The sequence below is a fragment of the Sinocyclocheilus grahami genome, unplaced genomic scaffold, assembly GCF_001515645.1.
Source record: "Sinocyclocheilus grahami isolate Dianchi unplaced genomic scaffold, SAMN03320097.WGS_v1.1 scaffold170.1, whole genome shotgun sequence".
NCBI lineage: Eukaryota > Metazoa > Chordata > Actinopteri > Cypriniformes > Cyprinidae > Sinocyclocheilus > Sinocyclocheilus grahami.
Genome location: NW_015505349.1, coordinates 1,609,197 through 1,621,434, shown reverse-complemented (window position 1 = coordinate 1,621,434; position 12,238 = coordinate 1,609,197). Strand labels below are relative to the sequence as shown.

Below are 12,238 nucleotides of genomic sequence, written 5' to 3'. Positions count from 1 at the left end.
AATTAATTTGACAACAGAGCAAAGCTGTTTTTCTTTGGTGAGTGGATCGATTCTTCATTCAGCAATGTAAACGTAAATGAACTGAAAGCAATTCGCTTTGCTTTTCTACTTCACTTCTGGTGTGAACAGCCCTTTACGCTGCTTGTGGTAAAAACAGCTTTCTTCAAAGATAACATGGTGACTTTCTTTCCTTCTCAGTGTGTCCTGAGACAACAATCAGAAATCATGTGGTTAAAGGTATGGTCATATTTACATTTTACACTTATGCATTTGGCAGATGTTTTATCTAAAATTACTTAAATGGAATTTTAGGTGTACATATGTTCAATTCATGCATTCCCTGGGAATCAAATCAACGACCTTGGCATATGTCAGACATTGTATCAGACATGGGCATGCTCTACTTTTGAGCAAAGTTTTGCAGAGTAATAACCAAGATTATAGCCTACTACTTTTCTAAGAGAACAACATTGTGCCACTGCACGGCTCAACAGCAAGAATTGTTCTGTTTGCCCAGTCAAGCCAATACTTCATAATTTCACTGGTGCCCAACACACACAAATTATATATTGAAGAATTAAATGTTTGATGATATATTTTCATTTATATATTTTTTATTTCTTATTTTAATACATTTATAATTTAATATTATAAATGTATTTAAAAAATGTATAATAGTTATTTTGAGCCCTGTACCATGAACATGAATTTGTGTGTGTTTTCTAGGCTTTGACATGATGGAAGCATTCGGTCTAACTCAGAGAGCTCACTCTACTATCGAGGGTGTGGCAGCTGAACCTTTCATCTTCAGCACCTTACCCAGTTACACCCTCTACAGAGATGTACAGCTGACCCAGAGCACAAGGTGAGAAACACAAAACACACACATGCACATATTATTAAACAGCTGTTACACCCTTCATTCAGTGCTCACACCCTGTCTGTCTGTCTATCTCAGCTTCATCCACCCGGCTGGCTTTTCTCCAGAACACACCATCAGCACGGCCTTCAGGCTCTTGCAGGATTCACCCAGGGAGCCCTTTGCACTCTGGCAGCTCACGGACAATGACTTCCAGCCCAAGATGGGGGTGGTGCTGGACCGTGAGTGCCTGGACATTTCTGTAGATAAAATTCTAGAATGGCTCCAATTCAGTAGCAGGGCTATTGAATTGTAAATCCCAAGTTCATTAGATCCTTATTCTCTGTTCTGTCATTTAGCTGAGAAGAAGGTTCTGCTGTATTTCAGTCTGGACTACAGAGGAGAGATACAAGAACTGACCTTTGACCAGCCACAAGTCCACTCAGTTTTCTATGGCAGCTTTCATAAGGTTTGTGTGAAAGGTTTTTTGGTTACTGTCGATCAGTCAGACAAGCTTTACAGAATGTCCCATAGGAATGAACTGGAGATTTTCAACAATGATAGTTATTATTTGTATGTATCAGCCATTTCACTTTAAAAATGTAATCACAATGTAGGCAAACACTTCTCAACATCAGCTTAAAAGAGAAAAACCTCATTTGAAAGTTTACATTTTTATATATATATATGTATATATATATATATATATATATTTTTTTTTTTCAGTGTATTTTGGAGAATATCCATATAATAGTTTAAAAACGGTTTAAAAATTGTTTCCAAAAACACAGATCCTCTAGCAACAGTTTCTAGGAAAGGATTGGTCAGTAATGTTTTACAACAGGGCTTAGCAGAGAATCAGTTGAGTACTTTGAGTGAAGGAAGAAAAGAAATACGACATTTAAACTGCCACTGATTCTTCTCATCTCTTTAACTGATTGGCAGATCCATTTGTCCGTCAGTCAGGTGAGTGTATCTCTGTCTGTAGACTGCCAGCGGGTTGGCGAGAGGCCCGCACGCCCCCTGGGAACTTTGCCCACTGATGGTTTTGAGATGTTGGGCAAACTAGTGAGGACACGTGGACCTCACAGCGGATCTGCGGCTGTGAGTCTCACTTCATGACCAGAAACATACTGTGAACAGTAATGTATATACTGTATACATATTAAGGCATATTGTATTTTTCTCTAGTTTCAGCTGCAGTCCTTTGAGATTGTGTGCAACACTACTTGGGTATCAGAAGACAACTGCTGTGATCTGCCCTCACAGGTACATGATCAGTCTAGGTTGAGTTGACATATCAATATGGATGGCACTGAATAACATTAAGTAGTGCAGGATGTCTTATTTTAAGTGTCACTCTCTGTTCTCTAGAGAGATGAGGAGAGCTGTCCTGCCCCTGCTTATGCATGCACCTGCACCACCGACGTCCCTGGAGCACCTGGAGACACTGGGCCACCTGTGAGACTACAGTGCTGGATTTTTAAACTGACACAAACATTAGGAAGCTTGTGAAATCATTTTAGTAGTTGTTGAAATAATCAGTGTTATGATAATTATTGGTGTAATGATACGTTTATATTCAGGGGAGACCTGGCCCTCGTGGGGAGAAGGGAGAAAAAGGAGAGGTGGGACAAAAGGTAAGGAAACTTGCATGCAAAGTTGGGTTTGAACCTACAGCCATTATGTTAACCACTAATTTTAAAATGTAAACATTTAAACAATTTAAAAGTAACTGTTTTCAATTTGAATATATTTTAAATATATAATTTATTCCTGTGATGGCAAAGCTGAATTTTCAACAGCCATTACTCCAGTCTTCAGTATCACATGATCCTTGAGAAATCTTTCTAATATGTTGATTTGCTGCTCAAGAAACATTCCTTCTTATTATTAATGTTCAAAAAAGTCATGTTGCTTAATATTTTTGTGGAAACCATGATACATGTTTCAGGATTCTTTGATGAAAAGAATGTTTAAAATGTCTTTACTGTCACTTTTGTTTCTGTTTCTGTCCCTTTTGTGCATCTCTCCAGGGAGAGGTGGGTCCACCTGGTAAATCGGGCCCTGAGGGCGGCTTTGGCGCTCTTGGACCCTCTGGTCCTCGGGGAATAACTGTAATGGGCAAAGTGGTATGCCTACACTTGTTCTACAGAAAAGATGTAATGTATATTAGCATTTGGAACAGATTTAAACCCTCTTTCTTTGTCTTAATAAGGGCCCACCAGGAGCAAGAGGGGAAAAAGGAGATATTGGAAGGCCTGGGAGCCAGGTAAGCTTCAAAATCCATCTTATAGGCCATGGTTATAGCTGATCATAGTAGTGTTTTTTTTCCTCTGGAATATCTCACATTTTCTGCACTTTGTGTTCATAGGGTTTACCAGGGCCTCCTGGTCCAAAAGGTGAAGAGGGCATGGCTGGTCCTAAGGCAAGTCTCTGTGTGGTTTGAGGCAGTTATTGTCCTATTTGTGTTTGAAATGTTCAGTCTGTCATTCATCTTTGTGTCAATAAATTGCCCACAGGGCACCAGAGGAATGGAGGGTAATATCGGTAGCCCAGGAATCCCAGGACCAAGAGTAAGACAGCCATACTTATATGCATTCAAGGAGTATCTCATACTGTACATGCTTTCACTGTACTCTTTTTTTTTTTACATTTCTGTGTCTACACTTTGTAGGGTTTCCAGGGTATGCCTGGTCATCCAGGGCCAGTGGGAGAGAGAGGGCCATTAGGTTCTGTAGGGCCCACAGTGAGTAAAATTGTGCTGTATTACTCTTTCATCCATACATTCCAGCCAAGATAGATGTCCAGAAAGCATTTGATATATTTGAAAACATTTGGATAGAAATTGGCTAATGTTAAGTAGATGTTCCAGATTTTATTTTCCTCTTTCATAGGGTCTTTCTGGAAGTAAGGGTGAGAGAGGAGAGAAGGTGGGTTACAAAATGACATCTTTGCTATATGCAAACCTTAAAATGGATTTTGTTTGTTTTAATAGTTCTTCTGTTTATTAGGGTGAGCCACAGTCTCTTGCCATGATCTACCAGCTTGTTACACAGGCCTGCGAAAAACTTGTGCACAGTAAGTTGTATATTCACTACATCCATTTTAATTAAGTCACAGTAAATGCAGAATTTAAAAGCATCTTTAATGGGAATCTTGGCCTGAGTAACGGCATATCAGTTCTAATAAACTGTTCTAGATGAAGTCCTGAAGTTGGATGCTTTTCTGAACGAGATGAATCGAAAGCCAGTGCCCATCCAGGAACCAGTAGCACCACCAGGAGAGCCTGGGATACCAGGGGGAAGGGGGCCACCTGGATCCCGAGGCCCTCAGGGTCGACAAGGAAGCAGAGGAGAGTCTGGGAAACCAGGGTACCCTGGTGAGCAGGGTAAGCCTTGACACTTTCATTTCTTTGGAGATGCAATCTCCTAGGCAAACACCACATCTGATGGTTGCCATTAGATACATTAGTGTTTTTATTGAAATTCTGTATTAAGTTATGTAAATAGTTCTGTGATTCACTTATAGGACGCAGAGGGATGTCTGGTGAGAAGGGCTCTCCAGGAGCAAATGTGGTGGGACCACAAGGAATAAAAGGTTTTGCAGGTATTGAAACATATTTGTGTATCCCACAGCTGTGTTTGTAATTTTTAAAGGGGTCTCCATTATTTATATTATCAAATTTAGGTTTATTTAGCAAAAGTATCAAAAACATTGCAAATATATATTTTTAATTAGTATTTTTGTCTTGTTTTCAAATAAAATATCTAAAAAACTCGTTTGAAACAAGATAAATTTACCTGAGAGACACAATAAAGTAGTAAAGGAGTCTCTGCTGCTCACCAAGGCTGCATTTATTTGATCAAAAAATACAACAAAAACTAATTTGTAACTGTGATACACTTTTTTTCAGGGTTCTGTGATGAATAGAAAGTTCATAGTTCAGAACTCTTTTCAAAAGTGTCTTTACTGTCACTTTTGATCAATTTAATGCACCCGTGCTGAATAAAAGTATTTTTCTTTTTAAAAAAATCTTACTGACCTCAAACTTTTGAGCAGTTGTGTATATCTTGAATTATTATTTTTTTTACATCACTGGCATATTGTTTTTATTTGTCTTTGATTAAAACCCTAATCAAATTTAGTGAATTTATGATTAAAACATGAAAAACTATGCACAATAGGGATTTGAAAAATATATTTTTTCTATATAAGTGTCTTTACTGTCACTTTTGATCAATTTAATGCACCCGTGCTGAATAAAAGTATTTTTCTTTTTAAAAAAATCTTACTGACCTCAAACTTTTGAGCAGTTGTGTATATCTTGAATTATTATTTTTTTTTACATCACTGGCATATTGTTTTTATTTGTCTTTGATTAAAACCCTAATCAAATTTAGTGAATGTATGATTAAAACATGAAAAACTATGCACAATAGGGATTTGAAAAATATATTTTTTCTATATTTTTTTTTTCTGAAAATTATTCCTGTTATTTTATATACATTTTCTTTTACACAAACCCAAATGATATCTTGTAATGATTTGTTAAGTGTTAATTGCACCACTATTTATTTCTACTTCACCAGGACCTCCAGGTGAAAGTAAAATAGGGGAACCAGGTCCCAAAGGTGAGGATGGTAAAGCAGGACCTCTAGGTATTCCAGGAGCTTCAGGTCAGCAAGGAGAAATTGGACCCCCTGGTATATGTGACAGCAGTGGATGTTATCAAGGACCCCCAGCTGCAGGTAAAGCAATGTGTCATTGTGACCACAATAAAAAACAGTGCAAGTTCATGTCTGACCTGTGGGTAAAATTACTGTTCATATCATTTTTCAGAGGATCCCTACCTTGGATACCAGCCTTGAGTTGAGAAGTTACTGTTTTACTGCAGCACTGCCAGAATAATCTCTCTGCCCAGACTTCGTAGAAAGACACTGTGTGACTTAATGGATGGAGATTCTGCCAGACGCTGACTTTGAATGAGCCTGCTGATGGACTCTTTTGACTATATTTTCTCCTTGTGGTAGTTGATCTCAGCTCAATGCTTCCATTCTGAGATCACCAAAGCACTGTGACCCTGTCTTTTACCCAGCATTCAACCTGATCTACTGCTACGAGACTACAGTAGATTCATGTGCAGAACTTTTTGTGCAGCACAGAGGAAATCACAACACACTCAGACTCTATTTTACAGAGATATTTTGGTATCCAGACAAGGAACTAGTGTATTACCGAACAACTGCTAAAATCCGCACTAAGACTGTTTCTAATATTTTACTTTAAGTATTTTATTGTATTTAATGCACTGTATGGGTTTTAAATTTATATTGTTGAAGGCATATTACTTTCAATGTTCTCCATTCATGTTTCTTGACCTCTTTGTTTTTTGTATCAAGTGTTTTGTTTAAAAATATGAAATAAGCAAAGTTTTGCAAGAGCAATACAGATGTTAATATGAAATACACTGTGATATTATATTAATTGTCTTTATACATATGCAGAAGTGCTGTCCATAGTATTTTATTGGATTATACCAAGTGAACTGGTCTTTTGTTTTTGTGTTAATACATGTAAACGTGTCTGAAATGAAACTGTTAAAGATAAAAAAACAGTTGACTCACCTGAGATCCGTCATGCTGCGTCAATGAAATGGTTGCTATTCACATTCACTGAAAAACATTAAGAAATAATGTATAAAAAAAGATAACTGCTGTTTACAAGAATACCATTTTCACAAGCATAATTTTAGTATGTAATAACAGCAGTGAAATCACTCATAACGTGGCATCATTTTCATCAATCTTTCAAAAGCAAACTTTTTTTTTGATGTAATATAGTTTCAGATGCCTTGCTGGACCTATTAAATCAACAATACAATCCGAGTATTTCATTGGGGAAACCTTTTAGTTCAATGTAAATGGCATGCCAGTGCAATGAATACAACTTTTCATCGTTATAATTGCCGCAACCTGCAAATAAGTTATTTTCCCATTATTATTATTATTTTTTCTGGGTGTGCCCATAATAGGGTTAATTACTATTGTAATGTTGGAGTCTGAAGACTTTATCCCAATGTGCAGTGTATCTAACATGCAACTTTCCTGTAAATTGAAGCGATTAAACCTAGGGTTTTGCGACTAAATTGTATTGTACTGACACATTGCGCTACTATTGTACAACTGTCCAAAACAATTGTTGGATGATCTCAGTATTTGAACTGGTGAAATATGTGCTCCGGAACCAAAGGATGGCGCTAGTGATTTCTACGGACAACGTACCTGATGTAAACATCCGGTGTTTATTACGTCGGAGACATGGCGAGCAGGAGAGGTAATGCGAAGACCGGGGAGCAGGCTGACAAATATTCTGTTCTGCTGCCAACCTACAACGAGAGAGAAAATCTCCCATTGATTGTGTGGTTGCTGGTGAAGTACTTTGGCGAGAGGCAAGTGTGTTGTTATTTAAAGTCGATGGGTGAGAATCGGAATACAACCAATTGTCAGACTGTAGAGTCCTAATGATGAGCTGTCAGTGACTAAGATGAAGAGTCGCTAAGCTGAACGTAGATATTTCGTTGATTTTAAAAAGAGCGTTCTTATTCAGTTGGCCGTGTTTTAATGCAGTGGATACAACTACGAGATCATAGTGATTGATGATGGCAGTCCAGACGGAACGCTGCAGATCGCCGAGCAGCTGCAGAAGATCTACGGCGCTGACAAGATTGTGAGTTGTGCATTATGATACACACCACATGACTGACAGCTTGTCGAAAGAAATCATGAAAATCTGGCATCTCTCTTCTTTTTTTAGCTCCTGAGACCGCGAGCAAAAAAACTGGGATTAGGTAAATTGGCTCATATTTACTAATACTTCTGATAGCTATAGAAATAGCGTGACTGAGCTTCTTGTCATTTCAGGAACGGCGTACATCCACGGCATTAAACACGCGTCAGGAAACTTCATTATCATTATGGATGCAGATCTCTCGCATCATGTAAATACTCTTCCAGTGTATACTGTTTTGTACCTCCTTGAGTAAATCCTGATATTCATGGTGCCCACGGCCGTGGAAATACTAAGATAGTTTCATATATTTCTCTTGGATGGAGTACAACATGCTAACAAGCTTTATTGATATTGAGAATCATTATTTTGAGTCGGTTCTTTTCAGTGAATTTATGGAAGCTCATTTCTGCCACATAAGAAAAACAAATCTTGCTTTGGTAAACCATAATTATTGAGATAAAAAAAAAGTCCTAATTATATGATTTCAAAATTGTGAGAAGCGGTCATAATTATGAGAAAAAAAGTTGTGATTATGAGATACTAAGTCATTATGATATCAAAAGTCTTAACGACTCCTTAGAGAAATAGTAAATTAATTTTAGAAACCACTGGAAATGTCATGGAAATCAATTTGTTAAAATGTTGGATCGCTTCAAGCATGTTTACTCAAAAGTATCAGGAATTTAAAATGAATCATTTGTTCCTGCTTTCACCAAGTGAAAAACCTTCAGGAGCATTGGGGTACATTAAGTGTTGTTGTTTTTTTCTTCCTCACAGCCAAAGTTTATCCCACAGTTCATTGAGTAAGTCATTTTCTTTCAATTACCTTATGCCTCTACTGTTAAAAGACTTTTTTTATCTGCTCCTTGTTTTGTGTAGTGTAGTTTTACTATAATAGCATTATCATGTGCACTTGTATAGCAGCCACTTTCATGGATTTTTTTATTTGTTCAGAAAACGGAAAGAGGGTGGATATGACCTGGTGTCTGGCACAAGGTACAGAGGGGACGGTGGTGTTTATGGGTGGGATCTGCGCCGGAAACTTATCAGGTATGTGACCGTAAACTTCAGCTGACTACAGGAACTACGTTTTATAATATCCATCTATATTAGAAATTTGAGACTGTCTATTACTGCCATATATACATGCAGTGGGTATAGAAAACAATCACCCCCTTTAAAATAATCAAATTTTGTTGCTTTGCAACCTGAAATGAAGACGGACAGTTTGTTTTATCCAGCTGTATTTACATCCAAGTGAAAGATAAAACACCAACATGTCAGAAAAGAAATACCCCCTTTTGTCAGTATTTTGTTGAACCACCTTTTGCTTTATTTACAGCCTTTATTCTGTTGGGATATGTGTCTGTCTTTACTAACTTTGCACATCTAGACTTTGTGATATTTGCCCACTCTTCTTTGCAGAACTGCTCAAGGTCAGTTAAATTTGATGGTGAGTGTTTGTAGACTGCAGTCTTCAAGTCATTCCACAGATTTTCAATGGGGTTTTTAAGTCTGAGCTCTGACTAGGCCATGCGAGGACATTCATCTTTTTCTCCATCCACTGTGTGCTCAGTTTTGCTGTGTGCTTTGGGTCATTGTCATGTTGGAAGGTAAATATTCTTCCCATTGATAACTTACTGGCAGAGAGCAGCAGATTTTCCTTGAGAATATGACAGTATTTTACCCCATCCATTTTTCCTTCTATCCTGACAAGTGCTCCAGTCCCTGATGCAGAGAAACACCCCCATAACAGGATATGACCACCTCCATGCTTTACTGGAGGAATGCTGTTATTTGGACGGTGAGCTGTATTGAATTTCCGCCAGACATATAATTTGTTGTTGAGGCCAAATAATTTAATTTTAGTCTCATCTACCTCAGAATCTTCAAGGTTCATTTTGGCAAAGCTCAGTCATGACTGCATGTGGCCTTTCTTAAGGAGTGGCTTTTTTCTTGCAGCCCTCCCATACAAGCCACATTTGTGGAGAATTTGTAATATTGTTGTCACATGCACATAATTTCCACTCTGTCATAAATTCCTGCTTCAGAGTTGCCGTAGGCCTCTTGGTAGCCTCTCTGATCAGTTTCCTCCTGGCTCTTTCATTCAGTTTGGAGTGACGTCCTGATCCACGGAGGGTCTGTGTTGTACCAAATACCTTCCACTTCTTAATAATAGACTTCACTGTGCTTCTAGGCATTGATAAAGCCTTTGAATTTTTTTTGTATCCGTCTCCTGACTTGTGCCTGTCCACAACTTTATCCCGGAGATCTTTTGACAGTGCCTTGCCACCCATAGCTGATTGTTTGCTTCAGTTGCACTACCAAGGACTGAAATGCTCCAGGAAAGCTCTTTTCATGCTGAGCAAATCAAAATGACCACAGCTGATCACAGTCGAAAGTCTAATAGCTTGGTGTGCCATTGGGCCTGTTTACACTTGGTCACTTCATGCGTTTTTTCTGATTGGATAGCTATCCGATCATGAAAAGACCAGGTGTAAATGCCCTCCGAGACACATTCGAGACGGATATAAATCCGATCGCTCAAACCACTTCAGGAGGTGGTCTGGGCTGCATTCCAGACGAAACTCGAGAAGTGTAAATGCATCTGGTTGTTGAAACCACATATGTAAATTTTACTCCTCCCAAGATGTTAAAATAATAAATGTGTGAAAGCGTGTTATAGGCTATATGACATTAGCCAGACTGCGCATCGCTGCGGATGAGTAGCTGAGTATCTCTTCAGCAAGCCAACGCGCAAACTGCCACGAATTAAATGGAAAGTACCTAATATGCAGACGGTCAACACACAATCATCTTCATTAAAAGTAGTTAGACAAACTTATCTTTCCAGTGCTGATGCCGCACGCTCTCCTATTGCGGTCTTTGATCTTGAAATGAGCTGATAATTAATAAAATGCAGCGCTTATCTTTTGATTTCGTTGACGTGAACTCCGTTAAGTTTAAATATAGCTCGGGAATTGAAGATCTTATATCTGTTTAGCAACGACACATTTATGTGGCCAAGTGTAAATGGAAATGTTTTAACAAATCAGATAGATATCCGATCAGCGAAAACGCATGAAATGACCAGGTGTAAACAGGCCCATTGAGAAGGTGATTAGCTACACCTGATTTAGTTTACAAGTCATTTTAAGACTCCGTGATTTCTGTTTTTTCATTTTTTTTATATCTTTTCACTTGGATGTTATAAGTTGCACTGAGTAAAAACAGCTGGATAAAACAAAAACTGTGTCAAAATGTGATTATTTTAAAGGGGGTGATTCTTTTCTATAGCCACTGTATATATCACATCACTTTATGTATAATTGATTTTATGGCAAAAGATTACTTTTTTTTGGGAATGATTGTTTCCTTTTAGTCGAGGTGCAAACTTTATCACACAAGTGCTGCTCAGACCAGGAGCATCTGATCTCACGGGGAGTTTTAGGTAAGGGCATGTTAATAAATCAATCATTGTTCTTTTATTTATTTTTTTAAACATTGTTTTTATATCACAATATTGTATTACTGTCTCCTATCATGTGTTCTGCATTTCAGGCTCTATAAGACAGAGGTTCTTGAAAAACTAGTAGAGCAATGTGTGTCAAAAGGCTATGTGTTCCAGATGGAGATGATTGTCCGTGCTAGACAACTGGGCTATACTGTTGGAGAGGTCAGCACGCATCTCTCATTCCACATTTCTTATAAATCTTGTTATTCTTTAAACAAATAAAATCTAGTTTAGATCAGGGGTGCCCAACCCTGCTCCTGGCGATCGACTGTCCTACAAAGTTCAGCTCCAACCCTAATCAAACACACCTGAAGCAACTAATTTGGGTCTTCAGGATCATTTAAAAATTAAATGCAGGTGTCTTTGATTAGAGTTGGAGCTAAACTTTGCAGGACAGTCGATCACCAGGAGCAGGGTTGGGCACCCCTGGTTTAGATAATGCATTTACATAATAGGACTGTGAATTGTATTACTGTATTATACTGGAACTGTATTACATTTAATACATGTATTCATTTATACATTCATGTTAAGTAAAAAAAAAAATCTATTTAAAGTAGCAGGCTGCATTATTTTATGATTATCTGAAAGTGGTCTTGTCTGTCTATTACACAGGTTCCTATTTCATTTGTGGACCGTGTTTATGGGGAGTCCAAATTGGGTGGAAATGAAATCGTCTCCTTCCTGAAAGGATTGCTCACTCTTTTTGCAACTACATGACCTTTGACCTTATTTGGTTATGTTTAGTTTTGTGATATATGTTCAGTACTTATCACTGCAGTGGAACTGAAATTCATGCTTTCCAAGTAACAAGTTCATTACGATGAGTTATTTGTTCCATATCAGGCTACAGTACAGTAGTGTTTGGATTGCTTGGATTGACCACTTTCCATCTTCCAATTAGTTTGGTTAATTACTAGACTATATTTTGAAATGTACATTAAAATGTAAAAAAAAAAATCTACATTTTAATAAAAAGGACCAAATTGAGAAAGATGGATTTTTTTTTTCCTAACACTCTTCCAAAAGGTTTTTTTTGCAGCCATGGCATAGAAGAACCATTCTTGGTTCCC

General features: G+C 37.8%; 2 protein-coding genes across 3 annotated transcripts in view; both read left to right on the top strand.

The window, feature by feature from the left end:
* Positions 1–5,730, top strand: part of LOC107593422 (collagen alpha-1(XX) chain) — a 28,647-nt gene extending 22,917 nt beyond the window's left edge. The window contains exons 26-44 of the mRNA XM_016283143.1: positions 199–237; positions 727–865; positions 959–1,101; positions 1,219–1,328; positions 1,805–1,963; positions 2,051–2,128; positions 2,234–2,320; positions 2,446–2,499; positions 2,896–2,991; positions 3,078–3,131; positions 3,234–3,287; positions 3,382–3,435; positions 3,537–3,608; positions 3,757–3,792; positions 3,874–3,944; positions 4,068–4,233; positions 4,372–4,468; positions 5,452–5,610; positions 5,702–5,730. Coding sequence (XP_016138629.1) covers positions 199–237; positions 727–865; positions 959–1,101; positions 1,219–1,328; positions 1,805–1,963; positions 2,051–2,128; positions 2,234–2,320; positions 2,446–2,499; positions 2,896–2,991; positions 3,078–3,131; positions 3,234–3,287; positions 3,382–3,435; positions 3,537–3,608; positions 3,757–3,792; positions 3,874–3,944; positions 4,068–4,233; positions 4,372–4,468; positions 5,452–5,610; positions 5,702–5,730 — 1,697 coding nt within the window. The remainder of the gene's footprint in view (positions 1–198; positions 238–726; positions 866–958; positions 1,102–1,218; positions 1,329–1,804; positions 1,964–2,050; positions 2,129–2,233; positions 2,321–2,445; positions 2,500–2,895; positions 2,992–3,077; positions 3,132–3,233; positions 3,288–3,381; positions 3,436–3,536; positions 3,609–3,756; positions 3,793–3,873; positions 3,945–4,067; positions 4,234–4,371; positions 4,469–5,451; positions 5,611–5,701) is intronic.
* A 1,379-nt stretch (positions 5,731–7,109) lies between these two features.
* dpm1 (dolichyl-phosphate mannosyltransferase subunit 1, catalytic) lies at positions 7,110–12,144 on the top strand. Of its 2 annotated transcripts, none has more exons than XM_016283171.1 (9): positions 7,110–7,195; positions 7,489–7,588; positions 7,676–7,709; positions 7,783–7,859; positions 8,429–8,454; positions 8,606–8,701; positions 11,034–11,102; positions 11,213–11,327; positions 11,781–12,144. In XM_016283171.1, exons 1-9 carry the CDS (start codon positions 7,113–7,115, stop codon positions 11,883–11,885), a joined length of 705 nt encoding a protein of 234 aa, XP_016138657.1. In that variant the 5' UTR covers positions 7,110–7,112; the 3' UTR covers positions 11,886–12,144. The 2 variants fall into 2 exon arrangements, with proteins under 2 accessions (XP_016138657.1, XP_016138656.1); XM_016283170.1 differs by having other exon boundaries at positions 7,112–7,310.
* Positions 12,145–12,238: the final 94 nt, after the last annotated feature.

Bases quoted from the DNA above. Each gene is read 5' to 3' on its own strand.
- dpm1 (XM_016283170.1), top strand. From the start codon at position 7,180: ATGGCGAGCAGGAGAGGTAATGCGAAGACCGGGGAGCAGGCTGACAAA. The intron at 8,702-11,033 runs GTATGTGACCGT...GTTTCCTTTTAG, and splicing joins CTGCGCCGGAAACTTATCAG to TCGAGGTGCAAACTTTATCA. The intron at 11,103-11,212 runs GTAAGGGCATGT...TCTGCATTTCAG, and splicing joins GATCTCACGGGGAGTTTTAG to GCTCTATAAGACAGAGGTTC.